General features: G+C 41.3%; 2 protein-coding genes across 2 annotated transcripts in view; both read right to left on the reverse strand.

Moving 5' to 3' along the window:
• Positions 1 to 256: 256 nt before the first annotated feature.
• Positions 257 to 3261, reverse strand: LOC306702581 (small ribosomal subunit protein RACK1-like). The gene is given in 7 exon segments (XM_079168221.1): positions 257 to 364; positions 570 to 680; positions 907 to 1044; positions 1417 to 1527; positions 1751 to 1891; positions 2229 to 2339; positions 3055 to 3261. Coding segments are annotated over 7 exon segments (804 nt in total). The 5' UTR covers positions 3181 to 3261; the 3' UTR covers positions 257 to 298.
• Positions 3262 to 5277: 2016 nt separating this feature from the next.
• LOC306701972 (uncharacterized protein) overlaps positions 5278 to 20785 on the reverse strand; it is a 113662-nt gene continuing 98154 nt past the window's right edge. The window contains exons 9-31 of the mRNA XM_079167444.1: positions 18921 to 18995; positions 17345 to 17461; positions 15054 to 15080; positions 14903 to 14929; positions 14692 to 14745; positions 14546 to 14605; positions 14362 to 14406; positions 14197 to 14274; positions 13978 to 14001; positions 11150 to 11194; positions 10961 to 11005; positions 10788 to 10868; positions 10649 to 10702; positions 10434 to 10499; positions 10305 to 10331; positions 10165 to 10224; positions 10012 to 10083; positions 9893 to 9919; positions 9718 to 9771; positions 9528 to 9614; positions 9255 to 9353; positions 8640 to 8678; positions 5278 to 7830 (exon numbers count right to left, since the gene is read on the reverse strand). Of these exons, the coding sequence (XP_079023570.1) occupies positions 7780 to 7830; positions 8640 to 8678; positions 9255 to 9353; positions 9528 to 9614; positions 9718 to 9771; positions 9893 to 9919; positions 10012 to 10083; positions 10165 to 10224; positions 10305 to 10331; positions 10434 to 10499; positions 10649 to 10702; positions 10788 to 10868; positions 10961 to 11005; positions 11150 to 11194; positions 13978 to 14001; positions 14197 to 14274; positions 14362 to 14406; positions 14546 to 14605; positions 14692 to 14745; positions 14903 to 14929; positions 15054 to 15080; positions 17345 to 17461; positions 18921 to 18995 (1314 nt within the window). The 3' untranslated portion in view covers positions 5278 to 7779. The remainder of the gene's footprint in view (positions 7831 to 8639; positions 8679 to 9254; positions 9354 to 9527; positions 9615 to 9717; positions 9772 to 9892; positions 9920 to 10011; positions 10084 to 10164; positions 10225 to 10304; positions 10332 to 10433; positions 10500 to 10648; positions 10703 to 10787; positions 10869 to 10960; positions 11006 to 11149; positions 11195 to 13977; positions 14002 to 14196; positions 14275 to 14361; positions 14407 to 14545; positions 14606 to 14691; positions 14746 to 14902; positions 14930 to 15053; positions 15081 to 17344; positions 17462 to 18920; positions 18996 to 20785) is intronic.

Here is a 20785-nt window from a genome sequence, read left to right on the forward strand (position 1 = left end):
TAACAGTCACCTCTTTGATTCTAAGATATTACCCATGCAAAAAGATGGTACGTTATTTACACTAAAATAAATAGTGTTAACACAAATCAGGTAACCAGTTTCAGGAATCCAACGTTAGACATGAATAGTTCAGAACTGTTCAGACTTATTATTGCTTTGTTGAAGTTTGAATGCACCGTTATCCCGACTGTTACACAAGTTTTAAGTAAAAAAAAACATGTATTATAATCAGAGTTGAAAGGAAGACATAAAAAGCTCTTTTCAAACAGTCTTTTATTCAAAGTAGCTTGCGACGTTTTTAGCGAGTTCCAATAGTGACCTGCCACACTCTGATCAGGTTGTCAGTGTAGCCAGCAAACAGGGTCTGTAAAGAAAAATAAACAGGGATAAAGGAACATTGTACATTTAAAATCTGTAACGTTGTTCCATTAATATTCAAATATGTGCATTTCTATTTCCCCTCATATTTGCAGGACTGTCAGCATTAACATCAGAGTTAAAAGTGAAAGGGTATAATCACCAGGGATTAAACACGGATAGCCACTGAAATAGGTCTGAGTGTGATGTACCTGTCCATCAGCAGACCATGCCAGAGAAGTGCACTGTGGGGGTTCAGCCTTGCTGTTTGTGCTGATCACTTCCTGTCTCAGCTCATCCACAATGATCTTGCCCTCCAGATCCTACACGAGGAAAAGAAAACAGAGGCAGAAGGATCAATGAGTGAAATTGATGTAGCCCAAATAAATTACACGATATATAAATTGGTCTAGACTAGAGCTCAGAAACAGCCTCTTTATCATCATAGAGTACAGATGGCATAGTTAGAATGCATCACAGCTCTTTGCACTGTAGCTTCAATGCACCATTTACTGATCATGAGATGTTTAGAATGAAGTCTTTTACCTAGATCTTGATACTGGGGCCAGTAGCGGCACACAGCCAGTACCGGTTCGGGCTGAAGCAGAGGGCATTGATGGTGTCTCCACTGTCCAGGGTGTAGAGGTGCTTGCCCTCATTCAGGTCCCACAGCATGGCCTGACCGTCCTAGACGAAAAGAGAAAATCAGAGTTTAAAGGAAGACATAAAAAGCTCTTTTCAAACAGTCTTTCATTCAAAGTAGCTTGCAACGTTTTTTAGCGAGTTCCAATAGTGACCTGCCACACTCTGAATCAGGTTGTCAGTGTAGCCAATAGAGCTGGGCGGTGTGACCGAAAAGGTGTATCACGGTATTTTGTAAGATTCTGGCGGTTTCATGGTATTTTTTTGTTGTTGCGCCAACGCATTCATTAAGTGTGTTTCTATTTCCCCTCATATTTGCAGGACTGTCAGCATTAACATCAGAGTTAAAAGTGAAAGGGTATAATCACCGGGGAATAAACACTGATAGCCACTGAAATGGGTCTGAGTGTGATGTACCTGTCCATCAGCAGACCATGCCAGCGAAGTGCACTGTGGGGGTTCAGCCTTGCTGTTTGTGCTGATCACTTCCTGTCTCAGCTCATCCACAATGATCTTGCCCTCCAGATCCTACACGAGGAAAAGAAAACAGAGGCAGATGGATCAATGAGGGAAATTGATGTAGCCCAAATACATTACACGATATATAAATTGGTCTAGACTAGAGCTCAGAAACAGCCTCTTTATCATCATAGAATACAGATGGCATAGTTAGAATGCATCACAGCTCGTTGCACTGTAGCTTCAATGCACCATTTACTGATCATGAGAGGTTTAGAATGAAGTCTTTTACCCAGATCTTGATACTGGGGCCAGTAGCGGCACACAGCCAGTAACGGTTCGGGCTGAAGCAGAGGGCATTGATGGTGTCTCCACTGTCCAGGGTGTAGAGGTGCTTGCCCTCATTCAGGTCCCACAGCATGGCCTGACCGTCCTAGACGAAAAGAGAAAATCAGAGTTGAAAGGAAGACGTAAAAAGCCATTTTCAAACAGTCTTTTATTCAAAGTAGCTTGCAACGTTTTTTAGCGAGTTCCAATAGTGACATGCCACGCTCTGATCAGGTTTTCAGTGTAGCCAGCAAACAAGGATAAAGGAACATTGTTTATTTAAATTCTGTATCGTTGCCTCATTAATATTCAAATAAGTGTGTTTCTATTTCCCCTCATATTTGCAGGACTGTCAGCATTAACATCAGAGTTAAAAGTGAAAGGGTATAATCACCAGGGATTAAACACGGATAGCCACTGAAATAGGTCTGAGTGTGATGTACCTGTCCATCAGCAGACCATGCCAGAGAAGTGCACTGTGGGGGTTCAGCCTTGCTGTTTGTGCTGATCACTTCCTGTCTCAGCTCATCCACAATGATCTTGCCCTCCAGATCCTACACGAGGAAAAGAAAACAGAGGCAGAAGGATCAATGAGGGAAATTGATGTAGCCCAAATAAATTACACAATATATAAATTGGTCTAGTCTAGAGCTCAGAAACAGCCTCTTTATCATCATAGAATACAGATGGCATTGTTAAATTCCATCACAGCTCTTTGCACTGTTGCTTCAATGCACCATTTACTGCTTAGTAGCTAGCAATTAGAGAGTTCGTTACATAACATTTTTAAGTGCAGGTGTAACTCAGAAAGAGTTAAGTTATTTTGATAACTCGTTGTACTTCTCAAGTTACTAGAGTACTTTTTTTTGCACAGTAACAATACTTTCACCTGAGCTACTCTCACGTTCCCCACCGCTGTTGGAAAGCTCAATCAACGACGGTTGCCAAATCTACACATTTCAGCATTAAATCACGTTCACGCGACACTAAATATGTTACTACACGTGTCGCAGATGCAATGTGGGTATCTGAGGTAGAGCACAGATCACGTTTGTGTTAGCTAGTTTAGGCTAACCGGCTTCTTTCTCTTAAGTTCAAGCAGATTCTGTTAAAGTAAAAAATAACCGTCATAACTTTTCAGCCATTAGTTTATAGTATGCACAGTTCACTCACGCCAGCATCGTCGTTTTTTCTCGTACGTTACAGTTGCAAGTTCCGCTAACCAACCGACGGACTAATGCTAACCTAGCGTCAGCCATGATGGCGGACAGCGGGGGAATCCTCACCTCGGGACGCCGACAGAATCATGTCGGGATACTGGGGCGTCGTGGCGATCTGGGTGACCCATCCAGTGTGGCCCTTCAGGGTCCCCCTCACTGTCATCTGCTCGGTCATTTTGGCGAGTTTCTGCGGTTCCTTTAACCAGGATGGATTCGGACTTCTCTTAGGTTTAGGGAAGCCTAGATCCTCATCGAACCTCAGCACAGAGGAAAAGGAAGCTCCACCCCGGATGCTGAAACTATAAGGGGTTAGCAGGCCGCAAAGGATTCTGGGAAATGTGGACCGTGTACTTTATTCAAGCAACACTGCTATATGTTCATCAACAGTTTGATTTGTATGAATCTTTCAATTATTTAAATTATTCTGTAAAAAAATTACTGATAACATCTGGTTTATTTAGGTCATCTTTCTAAAAGAATATCTGACATGGTTAATGCTGTCATCATTATGGGTAAAGGCCACATTCTTGCATGCAAATGGTAATTTGTAAACGCTTTTGGGATTCTAAATTAGTTTAAGAATTACATCCCTTTGTTATGGAATGTTGATGGAAATGCTGATATTGAATTATTTTATGACTTTAATTTTCATATAGTTGTAGTTTTTCATTATCTTTTTGGAACAATGTGGATATTGTTCTTGAAATACAACAAATTGGCTTTCTTTAACCATTTAGTAATACCAACATCTGAACATCTTGTTGTTAATCCATAGACAGAATATATATATATTATATTTATATATATATATATATATATATATATATATATATATAAACATATACAAGTAACACATTTTGGATGTATTTACTAAAACATGTGAATGCTATTACTTAAATAACGTTAATAGCATTTCATTTAATCTATCTATATTTGAGAGGAGAAACCCTCTAGTTCAAACATATGTATAATGCATGCAATATAGATATAGAATAATGCCATGATGGTTAACGATACATCAATTTAAAAGTCACAAACATTGCTCCACAAAGATAAGGTAATTTGTTCATTTCAAACAAGCTGTTATTTCAAATTAAAAACAGGAAATTCAGAGTTGCTGCAAACAATTAAAGTAGATGTAATGTTGCATGCCTTTTTTCCAATGTTCTCTTCCTCATCAATTGCAACCACTTGTGCAACATGTTTCGACTTGGAAACAACGAACTCATTCAACTAACAATGGAGGACATGTGGGAATGATTTGTGAAAATGTTTCATGTATTTGTTTGATGAAATTTGTAAATATGGCCTATTGGGTAACACACCAATATCTGCCCTTACAGGCATATTTGAGCCAGAAGACTAACAAGGTAATTAAACTAGCCAACAGCAACATCAAGGTGGCAGGGATTGATCAACACATTCAGCAGAATGCATTCATGGAAACTTTATCTGTATTTATTTCAGTAATAATACCGTCATTTTATTATTTTTAATGAAATATCTAACTAGGTGGATAACCATAGAATGTGATACAGACATACATGTTCCCCTCAGGATGAAATATAATAACTTTGGTGATCCCTGACTTTTCCTATAGCGTCTTTATCAGGTCAAAATTATAAACGATACTTTGGTTTGTGATTGGCCTACCTGCAAAACTAAGAACATCCTCATCTATTAGCTTCAGCTTTACCTTGTGTTTTGTGCTGATTAGAAAATGTTAGCATGAGCATTACCTGCTAAACATCAGCATAGTATCATTGTCAATGTGAGCGTGTTAGCTTGGTGATGTTAGCCTCTAGCTCAATGTACTTCTGTCCCTGACCACATCCTCACATAGCTGCTATGGCTGTAGAAAATGTGTCACATATTTTAAGAGATTGTTCAACTTTAGAAATGTAGGAAAGATATTTTTTTCCACTGTTAATCAATCAGTCGGTTGCTTTCAGTCTTGCAAGAGTCTGAGGCTGTGAGGAAAGCTGCGGTCTCTTCTAACGTTTTGCATGAACTAGAGCTCACAGGGCAGCCTTCCCTCACGGTGTGCTGGCCTTTGTGTAAATATATATTACATGCATGTCTTTAAATTACACCATATGTTCTGGTATTGTTCTTTTCATATTAAAACTCTATTGTGTTACTTTGTGTATTTTGCACAGCCTCTGTGTTTTTTCTCTCTCTGACCAAACATTGTGTGTACATGCAGTATGAGGGATGGCAGAACATCTTCATATTATACTAATGTTAAATGAATGAAACTGAATATTTTTACATGATTATGATTTAATGGACAAAAACAACATACAACTGGAGAGTTTACTTCAGTCTACATGTTTAGTTGACCAAATTTCACGTTGTACATTTTTAGACAAGTAATTACAAAAATAGCTTAATTCCTTTTCAACCAAATACACAACCAAAAGTCATTCTCACAAAAATCAAGCTAAAACTGTGATACTGAGTATGACTAAAACACACAACTGTATTCAGACACTGTGCCATTTACTGACTCCATCACACCTTAAAACTGAAATTGATAGAATCTGCAAAAGAAATAAACACATATGTTATACGTTAAGTGGCAGATAACCATCAACTTCCAGTGAAATGATGCTAAGAACTGTGTGGTTTACAGTTAAACCATTCTGCTTACAACACCTTCTCAGTCAACAAAAATGTTTTAGGATTCTCAAATAAAGTTTGTATGCCAGCTATTCTATTGTATCTTAATGAAATGCAACTCATTAACAGATTCTTTTTTTATAGAAAAAGTCTCTAAAATACCTTTAACTTTATAAATGAGTGGTGCAGTATCGGTGTGATATACTGCATTTAGTATATTACACCTTTAGTGGGACTGTTCATATTTATCCCACTGATATGGACATACATAGAGAGATGTCAGTAATTCAACTTCGCACTGACATGTGGCCGATATCATTGAGACATAGTGTGAGCCTGCTAGTGGATATGTTTAAATACAAATTGACAAAGAGGAAGTCAGCGTTACCAATGTCCTGTGTGTTTTCTGGATTCAGTCGGAACTATGAACCAACACTGCTATCCTTCTGCTACAAGTACTTCATTGGAATAACAAATATCCATATCCATGTCCATTTGTGTTCCTCTGATTAATTTGAAGATCTTGTGTACAATCATACTTGAAAAAAACAAACCTGTTTGTGGTTGTGGGCAAGAATTGGAATTAGCAATGTTTAGCAACCTGTATGTTCATGTTGAACGAAGATCATCCACCAATAAAACATTCTGATTCTTCTGTTCATATCCAGACGAACAATGAAAACGTTGTAAGTGATTGATCGTCAGTCACGCCTAGTGCCTAGAATATACATTTCTGAATGCTATTCATATCGTATCAAAAAGTTAAACTAATATCTACGTAGACTAAGAAACGTCACCAGAATTTTGCATTCATGTGTATGTATTTCTGCCCATGTCAACAGGACCAAATAATGATTCCATGTAATCTCTGTCCTGTATACATGTAGCTAAATATTTGATAATAGTCAGTAAACCCAAGTTTTCTTTATGTTCAACATTCCTTTAAACAATGATACGTGTGTTATGGTGGACATGTGTGTGGTTTTGCAAATGGATATGCAGAGTATAGCTTTAAAACGGGTACATTAAAGTATATAAGCAAGCACCAAGAAAATATTCCATCTGAGAGAAATGTAAAAGTAAAAGTCATCTGATAGTAAAGACTTGAAACTTTTTTGTGATATTTGAAAAAAGCACACACTCAAAATGCAAAATAACTGACAGTTATAAACCATTGTCGTGTACTGCTGAAAAAAGAGACCTTGAAAACAATGGTTGTCTATACATTTGATTTAAATTTCATACTTTAGTCTGTTAGTCCTTAAATCCAAATAATTATATCGATTCAAAAATATCAAACAAACAACACACATTTAAGTCAGCAGCAAGAACTTACACTTTCCAGAGCAAACTGGTAACAGTAAATCAAACACGTCTTCATCAGTGATTAAAGGATAATGATCACTTAAAATGCAGCAAAATTACAGAGAAAAATGATTTGACTGGCAATTATTTGTCAAGGCAAGAAAAACACTGGTTTATTACTAATAATGTAAATAGTTCCTTCAAATCTGGCCTTGAAGTTTCACCATCTATATATTCCACAAACATGGCAATGCACAGGAATGCAAAATGTAACTGGACAAAAACTGGTAAGAATATAACAAAAGAAAACAAGTCACCACTGCCACAAGTGCAAGTCTTAAAAAGGTAGACCTACTGACTTTTCTGAGTGGCGTGTTCAAATGGAAATACTGTTAAAAGACTGCTTATCGCAAATGAAATGAATCTACTTTAGTTTGAGCTTTCAGTGAGGAAGTCATGAAGCTGTCAGGATGCTAAACAACACTGTGCTTTGTTATGATCATGCATTTAACTAGTGAAAACCTTTACAAAAGAGCCATACAAGAGATCACCACAACTTGTCCAAAGTATCTGTGCCGTATATCCTTCCTTATGTGCCAGTGACGTCAGTGACTCCCAAACAACTTTGACTGGTTATGAAGCTATTGTGCAACATCATCAGCCGCAGGTGTGTCTTTGCTTCTCGGGTGAGTGTGGAAATGCAGGTTTCTCTGTCGCCTCCCCCCTCCCAAGAGTTCAGTATGTCACTGAGGCATTACATGGCTCACTCTGCTTCATAAAAGGCCAATCTGCCCCTCGTGCTCTCTGCCTGTTTATGTGTCCTTTCTCCACCAGGCGCCACGCCCATTCAGGGCTGAGAGAGACGCTTGCGTTTGAGCTTCTGTCTCGTCATTTCCTCCTTTCAGAAAACAGAGAGAGAAGAGGAGAGTTCTGACCCACATTCCTCCATCGGCCACTCCCAAAGAGATCTGTCCATCCAGCCAAGCATCCGTGAGACTGGGTGAGTGCACACACCATTATGTCCATACAGCGTTCATGATTACAATCAGGCAGCAACTCAGGCTTTGTTAGTGAGGCAGCTAGACTGTCAAGGCACTCCAACACTGTCATCTGGACTGTCCTTCAAAGTAAGAGTCCAACTGCCAGTTCAGTTTCTTTTCTTCAAAACCACAGCTGCATTCTCAACAACACTGGATCTCTTAAGTTTAAAAAAGTTTTTGTAATACTGTAGACTCAAAAAATGTCCTTGTTAAAAAAAAATCTCAATATATTATATAAAATGTTTTACGAAAAAAGGAGAAAAAAGGGGAGTGGGTTTTTGGTGTAGTATTCAACTGCAATATATACCATATCAATATGTACAGATTCCATGCTGCTGGTTAGTCATCACTGCAAAAGAAGAATAGTAGGGATTAATTATTAGTGGCATATCAAATCCAAACATAAATAACTATTGATCTTGAATACTCATGCTTTATGATTACAAGCTCACACACTGCAATATACTTACAAAATGCCCCTGTATCAAATCAGATTCAAGCAATTAAATTAATGCTCACACTATGAGTATTAATATATGCGTTGGTTGCACATCGTGTTAGCTTTTTACTACTCTCTGACTGTGCCATCTGCTGTCTCATAATGCAATGCTACTCCTTTAATTAGTGAACAACACGTTTTAAAAATAAATGACCTCTTAACACTCACCTTGTGCCAGCAGCCTGGTATGGGCAGCCCATCGTGTCCCTGCAGAGAAAGAACAGCAGTGGAATGTTTACAAGCCAGAAAATGTGATGTGATGTGTGCTTAAACACGCCTAACAATCATGCAACAACTGTGATAATGTCCAAGGTGTGCCCTCTCTATCAGCAAACTGATGTTGTAAAATAAAGCAAAGGTGGAGGCTGAGCTCTAAAAAATACAAATTCAGCCAAATGAGAATAATAAAAAAAGGAAGACTTAATTAAGTTAATTCTCAGGTGTTTATATCCTCTTTTATTTAAAGGAATAGTTGACATTTTGGGGTTTTAGATTTAGATTAAGATTGATACCACTCTCATATCTTTATCTATCTAGATGTTAAATATAAGGCTACTACTTGTAGCTGTTAGCTTAGCTTAGCATAAAGGCTGGTACCAAGGGGCAACAGCTAGTCTGGCTCTTAAAGGGACAGTGTGTAGGATTTTTGTGGCATATATAGCTGTGTGGTTGCAGATTGCAGATGCAGAACATGCATAACAGAGTTTGAGGGATTGAATAGAAAATAGCAAGATGCAAAAATAGTTATGCAAGAGGAGGAAGAAGGAGACAGAGATACTGTACCACAGGACAGGGGGCCGCAGGGCCGGAAGGAGGAAGAGGAGGAGATGGAGGAGAAGAAAGCCCTGCCTCCTTAGACACATCTTTACTCTCATTGCAACCCTGTCAGCAAGAGCCAGTTACACATTCACAGCATTGAGGAGGAAACTCAGAGAAACACAGAGGAAATGACAGAAACAGTGTTGAGAGAAGAGAGCAGGGAAGTACTGTATAAGGTGAGAGGAAAGTTCTAATGTGCAGTATTACAGTGTGTGTGTGTGTGTGGATGTGACATACCACAGGACAGGGCTGATCCAGGCCTGGAGGACCCTGCTCTCCCTTCTGGCCCTTTAGACCCCTCTTTCCCACTGATCCTCGGTCACCCTGAACGTGAGGAGGAAGGGGGGAACACAGTGAGGATAAAATATTGAATTGGTAGTATTTTCATAAAAATAATGAAATATATCTTTTTGCGTACTGATCTAACCTTGTCTCCTCTATCCCCTCGTTCACCTTTCCCCCCCATCAGACCCGGGAAACCCTGGAGACAGAAGCATATACGGGTCAGACAGTAGGTTATCACTGGACACAGATTCAAGTTAAATTCAATTGAAAATGACCAAATTGAAAATATCAAGATCGATTCCTAGCGAGACACTCACATCTAGTCCAGGCTCTCCTGATCTGCCCTGCAAACACACATTCACAGATATAAATCATAATGAATGTTTTATTGAAGACAATTTAGTTTAGATCTTAAGGGAGGTGATCGGGTGCTTACTTTTTCTCCCTTCGCACCTGGAAGACCCACTAACCCTGCAGACCCAGTTGTGCCCTGGGGACCGTCTAATCCCTGCAGTTAAAAAGTACATTATCATCACTGTGTCATGTCTAGGTTCAGCATGTTTCATTATGATAAAAATGGGTTGCTTACTCTGAGTCCAGGAGCACCATATTCCCCTTTCTCTCCCTTTATCCCGAATCCAGGCTCACCCTGCATTAGAAGGACAGGAACAGTGAGTACCAAACTACATGTCAAAGCCTTTACCACATACTATGATCTTGCAGTCTTACCTTAGGACCAGGCATACCATGCAGCCCCTGAAAAACACGTGTGAGTGAGTGTGACAGCTACAGATGCAAACAACAAACTGGACTTGAATAGTTTCTACCTGGATTTGGATAGAGATAATAAGTACTCACCATAGATCCAGGGGACCCGGGAACCCCTGGTGGGCCAGGTGGGCCTGGCTGCGAAATCATCTGAACCTGAAGATTAGAAAAGTCAGAGATTTACAAAATGGTAACAAATGGGCAAAAACACACCCAATTACTGGTAAAGTCCTTTAAGCCGTTGTCTGCACTGATCTGATACACATACACGAGGGAACGTTGTATTGCATGTGTGCTTCACTAACCAGGTTGTCTTCCATTCTGCAGTCGCCTTTCTCTCCTTTGTGTCCGTCCATACCCTGACCCACAAAAAGCAAGATGAACTCCCAGCTGTTTATGTACTTTCCACTGTTTGTGTGTCAGAGAAACATGTTTCCTACTTACAGCGGGCCCAGAGAGTCCCATCTCTCCCTTCTCTCCTCTCTCGCCAGCTGGTCCTGTCTCACCTATGTCACCTCTAGGTCCCTGGAGACAAAGAATCGTGAGTCAGTTCAATAATAAACATAAACAATGGTAGAAGACATTCAGTCTGCCAGTGTGTAATTTTGCAACCATACCGTCTCCCCATCGACTCCCTCTGGTCCAGGTAAACCAAGCTCACCCTGGAAGAAGACAAACAGATTAATTATATTTATCATATAGCCCTATTATTAGCTGGTGGGAGTGCACTGGTAGGATTACAGAGATCCTAAGGCTTGGGCGGTATCTATAATATATAATATATAATTTCATGATTAAGTCCTTACCTTTTCCCCTGAAGAGCCTGGGGGTCCAGGTGGTCCAGGTGGACCCTGCAGAAAGAAAGAAATTGAGCAAAAGATATATATGCCCAGATAATATTTATGACGTGTCTAATCTAGAATGAATTAAAGTTGATCCATCCCGCGCCTGCAATACTATTCTGGCCACTTGGGGGCAGTGGAAAATGAGCTGTAAACACAACATCGCCACCCTTTAAGTTGATATAGCGAACTTGTTAGCAAACTGTTGCTTATTTGCACATCCAGCAGATATGGAGCAACATTAGCATTCCTTTGGAGTCATGTTTGAGTCCACCTGATAAATGGATGCTCAATAAGTCTCTTGTTAATCAATGTGCCATATCAACATTGAGCATTGAACATACACTTTTATTATGACACTACATCAAAATTTGAATCTTTAATGGATCTGTAATTTTATACCATCCATATAGGAAAGGTGCATAGCATCATTCCAAAAAATAATATTGTAATTGTATATGAGAGCCCTATACAAGGCTGCCATCACTATGAAAACATCCACATCTGAGTTGAAATCATCAACTCCACCAACCTTCTACCAATCTTGTTCGTCAGCAATAAACATAACACATTCGGTACGGAAGGCATCAAGTCTTAGCCAATCAGAGGCAGAGTAGGGCGGGTCTTTGGGGAATGTGGGTGGGAAAATAATTAGTCAAACTACCTTAAATAACAGACCATTTCCAAAAAAAATCTCTTGCACCTTTTGCTAGTGTGCTGTTGGAGCAGCTGCGTACCAATGGAGGCACATGTGCCAGGTTGCCTTGCCTTGCTCCGTAATGTCCATCAGTTAGTCACTAACTTTGTCTGTCTGTCGTTTGGTGCTGGGCAGGTTGCGTACAGCGTGTTTTTCCAGAGGTTTTTGAGATGAAAGTCGCTTACTGTTGTGGCCAGAAACGGTGAGCTGTAAGCTGTGAGAGTGAATAATAAAGTTGCCGGCTGGAGAGAGCAAACAAAGATCTGAAACTTAGCTCAGATGATTCTGTGTGGTTTTGTCACCATCGATGAACCGTTTCACATAGAAGTAGTCGTGATCAGTCGTTAATATAAAGATACTGATTATAGCTCCTTTAATTACATCTGTCATTTTTTCCAGACATGGGGTATATGTATGTGTGTTTACTCTGTTTATCACAGTGGTGGAAAAACTCCCCCATCAGGCTTGAACATGAACAAAACAACAAGGCTGATTGATTACTCAATGCAAGCCTGACAGTAAACACATCTTTCACTCTGTTCGCTGATCACAACCACCTTGAAGCAATTTCATTTGACAAAGATTGTGCTGAATGGGGTTTGCGGTACCCAACTATAGCCTGGCATCATGTTCAATTCAGTTGATTGTTTTGATGTGGGATGAGACCGTTGCACAAAAGGAGGAGAATCCAAACAGTCCCTTGACCTTATGTAACACTATGGATGAAGAATAGCATATCAAATCCATCCCATGTTTTCTTCTATGCTGGTAAATGAGTGACGGTCCGTTAAATCACGCTCCTTAATCTCTACATGCTCAATATTACACGTATTACTTCTCCCTCTGAAGTCCTCCGACATCTTGAAGTCATCAAAAAGGAACCCATGCTGCCTCCCGGATGTGCAGATGCGGACTCTCTTCCTTTTTTTTCAATTTCTAAATTCCTGTTTATCATCCATTTCACCATGGAAACCAATAGATGTTTACAAACAACTATTTGATCTGAGATATTCCATCAATTGAAAGTGCTTGAAAGGCTTTTCATGCAAATAATTACACAAAAAGCTGTAAAATGAATGACAGTAACCGGCAACCAATTTGAGCATGGGTTTTTCGACAAATTCATCATCACATAAAATTTCACCGAAGATGAAACCAATACGGCTTCTCACACAAACAAGTGAATGGATCATAACACGAGCTGGGTGGCCAATGAGCACTCCCTGCTTGATGGATAGAACTCCAGCTGAAACCTTGCGTGTGATGTGGTGCCAACTGACCCGCGTTGGCAAAAGGCTTCTGATAAGATCTCAGGTTCGTGTTTGCACAGACCCCTTTGTAACTGTCTCACGCTGCCGTCTACAGCTTTGCATGCAGGAGCACATTTCAGATCAGGTCCGAAGGGACCCGGCGCAGAGTGGTTTTTAATCAAATACACATTCCACTGCAGAGATAGCCATCTGTTATTAGCATGTAGCACGGTACATGGAATCAAAAGGGTGGCGTGTAGGGGACTGATATGAAACTGAGACTGTGGCGACAATGAGGGGTTCCCTTCCTTTCCTTTCTAATGCATTCCCCTTGTGCACTCGGTTATGTGGAACACAAATGCATTTTAAAAAAACACCATGCTGCCCTATAGCGAGTTACAGCCACATATCTTGTGAGGCATGTTGGAAACATGAAAACACACTCAGAACAGGATAACATAAAGCTGGTGATTTTTCTGCATGATTAAGCATGCTTCTTTAGGCTGCATGTTATCTGATAGAAGAGCACAGCTGTACTATATTTGCTGGGGCTGTGAGTTTTTATCCCGAATGAATACACAAGAGAGCCTGGTAGACTAGTAGACTAGGGCCATTCAGTAATGCTCTTTAGATGTATAGCCTCTAGAGTGAGATCCAATACATCTGAAGTATGTAGTTCTGGGTGACGGGCATCTACAAAAAAAACTTATAGATCCACTGGCTGAAGCAGGTGTGATAAGATGCGAATACACACGGGCTGTGTGCTTATACAAGTCTGTGTGATCATTATAGGTGTTAGTTACTGATCACTCCACCAAAACCATGCAGAAATAACGGCAGATTACCGAAACACTGATGGTGTCGATGGCCTGTCAAGAAGAAAAGGGCGACGTGTTCAGTTTTGCGGTTTCGAAAAGAAAACAGTGCTTCTTACCACGCTACCATTTCTGGGCTTGTTGAAGTTTTTCCCTGACGCCTAACTTGAGATTCAGAGATAAATGTCTGATGGAATATATATATATGCAACCATTTATCTGGTCTCATTGCGCTTCGATATCACTCACCTGGAAAGCGTCTAGAAGCTTCCCATTGAAGTCGATGACGTCTGAGGAGCCTGTTGCGCCTTTTTCACCGGGATGACCCTGAGGCAGAGACAGGTAAACATGAATGAGAGATACACAAACAACTGAAGATAATCACAATACAAGTGTTTCTGTTCATACACATACCATGGGTCCCTGGTGTCCTTGCTCTCCTATTTCCCCTTTGTCTCCCTGTTTGAGCACACATATGGCATATTATGGTGGAACTCTCTCAGACAATAGATATTTTAAATGTTTTAAATAGCGTAGTATTTAGTATTTAGTATTTATGTGTGTATTGTTTAAATGCAATTTCATATTGGTTTTCTACCTTCAATCCTGGGAGTCCATCCATGCCTCTCTCTCCTTTTCCTCCCGTACCGGACTCGCCCTGTTTTCACACACAGTAAACCTTCAACACAATGCATGAAAAGACAGATACATTAAAACACTTTAATGAGTGACGCTTATCTGTACCTTCGCTCCTGGAGGACCCTGTAGTCCCGGAGAGCCGGACTCACCATCTTCTCCCTGTCAATTCATAAAAGTCCATAAATGTCAAAAGTGCAAACTTTTGGTCACATGACGCTTCTGTAGCAAAACAGCAGAATGTTACAAGACACTTGGGGAAAACAAGAAGTAAGGAAATTGAGTTGACTGAAGGTGAGATATCGAGTAATGATCGTACCGGCTTCCCAGACAATCCTTGTAGCCCCTGAAGCAGAAATATAATAGTTTACCATATTTATCCAGAGACAGACAAGTGATCGTCACAGACTTATAATAGTTATTCATGAACAACAATCAGATGGCTCGAACTGGATTTGAACTGAACTCACGTCAACGCCATCACGACCTGGAAAACCCTGAGGACAGAGGAAAAACTTAGTTACTAGACTTCAGGTAAACCTACATTAAAGAGTCAAACCACTTTAGCCACTAGATGTCAGTGTTTAACAAGGCATGACCAGTCCATGGATTTGAGTTTACAAAGCCCTTATTCTGAGCAGGAGCACTTAGCACTACTGACAAGTGACGAATAAAAACAAGATATGAATGATTTCATATGCTATGGCCGTCGCAGTCTCAAATCCAATTGAACTCCTATGGGAGATTTCGGGTGTTTTAGACAGCGCTCTCCACCAGCATCATCAAAACACTAAATGAGAAAACAACAATAGCAATTATTAAAACACTTTCTGTTGCTTTTTCCTTTGATGTGTCACCAATCTGTGTTCAAAATGCCTTACGGAGCCCTGGCCAGAACTCGGTGTGTGATGATGAGCGATAACCCAACATAAACATTTGATGGAGTATTCCATGTCCACTTTTTGGCATCTGTCTTTCGGTGGTTTGGTGGCTTATTTAGGTAAACAGACCTACCGTGGCAGTCTGTGCGGGCCAGGTGGACGTGTGCTTGGAGCAACTAACCATCTGCTATGAACTCAGCCATGGCAGAGACCACTTACTGGGATCTTGTGCAAGAGCCCTCCATCTCTCTCTCTCTCACACACCCTGCTATCAAGTTGATGTGTTTACGTGATCACTCACTGCACTGCTATAAATGCATGCTATGAATTGGAGGTTATGAACCTTCCACTGTCCTCATATTTTAAAATAAGGTGCAGAAGCTACTCAGATGTGCCCCAGCTGGTTTTCTTCCTCCTGCTCTCTGCCAGCACATACAAACTGTCATCCTGAACCTCTCTACTGCTATGTGGTCCTCTTTTATTTCCATCCTCAGTTGCTCCAGCAGCTTTTTAACCTCTTTTATCACCCCTCTCACGTCCTGCTTGTCTTTTGATCTTTCCTACACAGCAGCGGGAAACAAATCACCGTTGCAAATCATTTTTTAGCACTTTTTTTTTTATCCTGAGCGCAGAAAAGGATGGATGAAGACCAGTTCAGATGTCAGATGCGTTTCCACAAAGGAACAATCCTAAATTTGCTTAAAATTATTTCCTGAAGTTAGATATGTTATTTACGGACACAACAGTTTCAGGTAGCCACACATCAGACAGAAACTACCTGCAACTGTGTTAGAGCTGTCCTTCCTTTACTTTCCACTTTACAGGAACAAACGGCGATGGTTCAAGGACGCCCACGCTGGCAGGCTCGCTCACTTTCTCCTGCTCAGCTCACTCAGACATCTGCCCACAACATGGAGCGGCTCTTTCGCCACTCTGCTTTGTTTTTGCTGTTTTAGTTTCGCAATGCCTTTAATCAACTTGAAGAATATATCAGAAATCGACCAGGTTACAGGACGGCCCCCTCTCTTCGACCTGTCTGCTTTTAGTCATTTTCTGAGCTGTGCTGGCTTTCTCTTTTGTCGGTTCTGCGTAATCTCTCAACTCACCCACAGTGACACCAACATGTATTACTTCAGTCCTGTTGCTGCCCTGTTCCAGTTGAGGGTAACACAAAATTCATTCCTTCACTTCGTTAAACAACAATTACCTTCATGGCCTCTTTCTCTCTCTTCCATCCTACAACCACAGCTTTAAGCTGCCGCTGCATATGAACTAAACTCTGGGAAGCAGAAAGGTCATTTGGAGAAACATAAACTGCCTTAGGCGAGGAGCACAACTATTGTTTGGCGAGGCCGTCAAACTGCCCATGAACTCGCCGCAGTGCCATATCGGTTTCTGGGGTGCACAGCAACACAGTCGTGGTATAGGAGGGTGGGAGAATGGGGGGGCGTGTTGGGGAACTTTGTGGCCACTGTCTTACACAAACCAGATGAGGCCAGGAGTAGAGTTGCTATTCTGGAAGCTTTTAGGTAAGCCACAGCTTACTGGCAAGAGAATTTCGGTTCATTGCAATTCACTGCAGAGACCCTTACCCCTTTAATACATGTGTATAAATGCACATTCACTCACAGAATACACACACACATTTGCAATCTGTCTCAACCTGGGGCTGAACCCAACCAGGTCAACACAATTGGGGTAACGGCAGTCCCTGATGACTGAGGTGTTTTACATCACTGCATTCTTTGTGGTGTGACCTTAGTTAGAGGGTGAGCAAAAGGAGGAGAATAACAGCAACACAATGTGGGTGTGTATGGGTGCATTGTTTCATGTAGTGGGTATACATTTGTCTCGTGTGATGCACGAGGAGAAGCTCTCACCGGCTCGCCAGCAGGGCCACGTGGCCCGTCCTTGCCTGTGTTCCCAGGGGGGCCTCGGGGACCTGGGGGACCTGGAGGACCAGGAGGACCAGCGGGTCCAGCCTGGCCTTGGTCACCCTGATGAAAAAGAACAAGAAAAACACAGAAGATTAAGGGGAAGAAATACAAGAAAACATTTATTTCATCCAGGAAAAAGCAAAGCATTATTTCTTAATAGTTGTTAGTCTTCAGCTTCACACATTCAGCTGATAGCGAGCAACATTCATTTGGAGCCATGTTCGTATCCATCTAAGTCCAATATTCACCCTTCTTTTAGCTCTTTTTAGTTTCCACTAACTCCTGGGGGAAACCTGCGGTTTAGCTGCTCAATATTCCAGCAGATAGTTGCTGACTTTGTTTATCTCTCTTTGTGCTGGTTATACGGTGGGTTTAAAGGGTTTTTCATGAAAACAGCTGAAACAGGCGAAAACAAAGCTAGAATGGTGAAAGCCAATCAAAACAATAAGCCTGTAGATCGGAAAGTAACAAGACAATGAGCTAAAAGATGAGCTGAGGAGAATTGAGGTTGATAATAAAAAGTAGAATTAAACTTTTCCAGCATTAGCATGTAGCTTATTAGCTTAATTTGCTAGTCATCCCATGTCATATAAATGATGGAGTCTTTAATAAGTGACACTTGGAGACTGGAGTTGGCCAATAGCAGCAGCCCTCATCTGGTGAGTCAGACTGATATTTAGTCACAAAGTGAAACACACTCATGCTGACAAATGCACTCTCACACACAGGAAATCATTAATTAAGGACGCCATCTGTTGAATGAGGTGTTTCTTTTCTGTTTATGCTTCAGAAAAAAAAAAGTTCAAGCGTCACCTGACTTCCATCAAAGACCGTTTCATCACTGGATCTACATCTAACTGGCGGCACGTCTTGTTCTGATGACTTCCACCCTCATGCTTAGGCCAAATAGAACCCATCAACGCCCTAGAAGTCCTGCTCACCACAGAAGGGGATGTGCTGTAAGGCCCAGTGTTGTATCAATAGTCACATGGTGACACATTTCCTCTGCACTCTCTCATCTCTACGAACATGTGGTGCATTAGCATTTGCTTTGTTGCGGCAAGCAACATGGTACAGCAAGCCCTTTCAAGAAAATGATATTACTAAGACCTTCAAATAGAAGACCAAATCCTTATTTTCTTGTACTGACAATTATCATGTCTCTATTAAGCTAAGGCTTGAACACAACTGTCCCCAACAAAGCTTTTCTATTCTTCTTGTAATGAGAAGCACACATTTCTGGAGGCTCTCTGAAATGTGTGTGGCTCATCTTCCAAGATGTTTTGCTACATTTCTGGATGCTTTAGAACTTTTGTAAACAATGAAACATAATGAGTCATATTAATACAAATAAACAAGCCAGCACATTGAGGAAAATTATGAAAAAAAACATGAAATCAATGAAATGCAACATGACTGAGAAAGTACGAAAGAAGGGCGATGCATTGCGAATCAGAACATGCATGAAAAAGGTTAGTTAAAGTATTAAAAGTGCACACATGCACTAGCTGTGGTGTACCTTCATAAAACGTCTCTGAAAACTATTGGACTGGTCTCCAGAGAGAAAGCCGTGGTCATATCTGGGGAAGACCATCTGAGATGCATGAGGTGCGGCAGGGACAAGAAGTAGAAATACAGGAGAAAAAGGAAAGAGTGGAAAAAGAGGGGTTGGGGGGGGGAGATGGAGCATGTTGAAGGACAAAAGAAAGGGAGAAAAGAAAGGGAGAAATGAGTAAAGAAACCAGAAACCAATAGTTAATGAAGAGACTGCAGATGAGAGTCCAACCAAGAGGGAAACAACTGCTGGGGAGGGAAACAGATGAGAGTTCAGCAGCCTCTGAAGCTGTAAGCCAAAAGAGAAAGCTCAAGGAGGGTGTTTTGCTCATTTGTCTGCAGCGATAGTGACAGATGAGCAGCCTGACAGAGAGCAGAGACGGCTGGGAGGACTGCGGGACAGTTCGCTTGGAGGAACAAACCTTGACGGTGAGAATCTGATTACTGTGCAGACCTGCATATGTGCCGTAGTTAGGAGGACCCTGAAGAGAGGAAGTGACAAGGGGAAAGGTGAATAACTTCCTGTGGCATACCAATGGGGTTGGAAAGAGCATGACAAGATATACATTTGAGAATGAACAAAAATACATCATCTGCAAATAGTGAGACATACGTTCCATTAAAACTGAGACCCAGTAACTGTCCCCTTTGTCCTTTCAGAAACTGTATCCTGGGTTTCTTGTTCAAACATGTATTTAATTTTGTGTGTGCGTTTTATTTAATGTCTCCCCTCCGTCCCTTTGCGACCAAACCAAACAGAGGAGGCTTGGCTCTTTCCAGCCGACAGACAGTAACTGTGATGATTGTCTGTCAAGCTGAAAGGAGCAGAGTTTGTCTGCCGCCACAAAGTTCGGAGCACCGTGTTGCTTCTCTGGTCGAGTTCCCTTCAAAAACACATTGAATGAAGGATGGAGAGAAGATCTAAGAGAGGAGGGAGGAAGAACAGCAGGGGGATAGCAGGGAGAGAAAAATTGGAGATGCTAGTCCACTCATGAGGTTCCCGTTAACAGGCTGCGGTGAGCGCTGGATAGCTGAGGTTTTTCTGACACCGCAGACCCCTCCTCTTCCTCTCTTTGCCTACACACTCCTCTCTTCCCAATGTCACATTCACTCATTCCCACTGTTCCCACCATGGAGACCACATACTGCACACATATGCTCCTTAAACCTCTCATAAGAGAATATGGCTGTTTCACAGTGGGTTTATCCTTTACCGTGTTCTCATCAGACCTTAGGCTGATACTAAGACAAACAGCCATTCAACCTCGGAGCCCCGTCTAACTATCTTTTGGTAGCTGCTGCGGGGGAGGCAAGAGGAGGCTTTGGCCGTGGATGAAACTCCCATAGTGGCTCATCTTTCAACCAAGCTGCCAGACAAACTTTAAACATGCATTCACAACATCCTACGTATGTTTGTGACAGTATGGAGCCTGGGAAAAATGGCTACCATCTTTTTGCCTTTCAATTACAGTTGCTTTTGAGATGCAACACCACACATGTCCTTTTTTGACATGTTTTGGTGGTTTTATGAGATCTGATTGCGTTTTAACAGCCCTGTTGTCCAGAGTTGTAATCTGTTCTGGGACCAGATTCGGCGTGAGTGCACTGAACATGATGGATTGACAGGAAGTCACAGGTTGACATAGATTCATGGCCACTTCCTGTTTTCACATGTTTTCTCTCATCCTCTCGTAGAGTTCAGAGGGGAATCAGCGTACAATGTTGAGATCAGGGCAAAGTGATGACTGAGCTTATGTACTGATGATGAGGGTACTCCCACTGCACCACCTTTTATCTGCAGTGATCCATAGCTGGTAAGAAAATCATGTT

This window comes from Pholis gunnellus (assembly GCF_910591455.1).
Source record: "Pholis gunnellus genome assembly, chromosome: 10".
Lineage (NCBI taxonomy): Eukaryota > Metazoa > Chordata > Actinopteri > Perciformes > Pholidae > Pholis > Pholis gunnellus.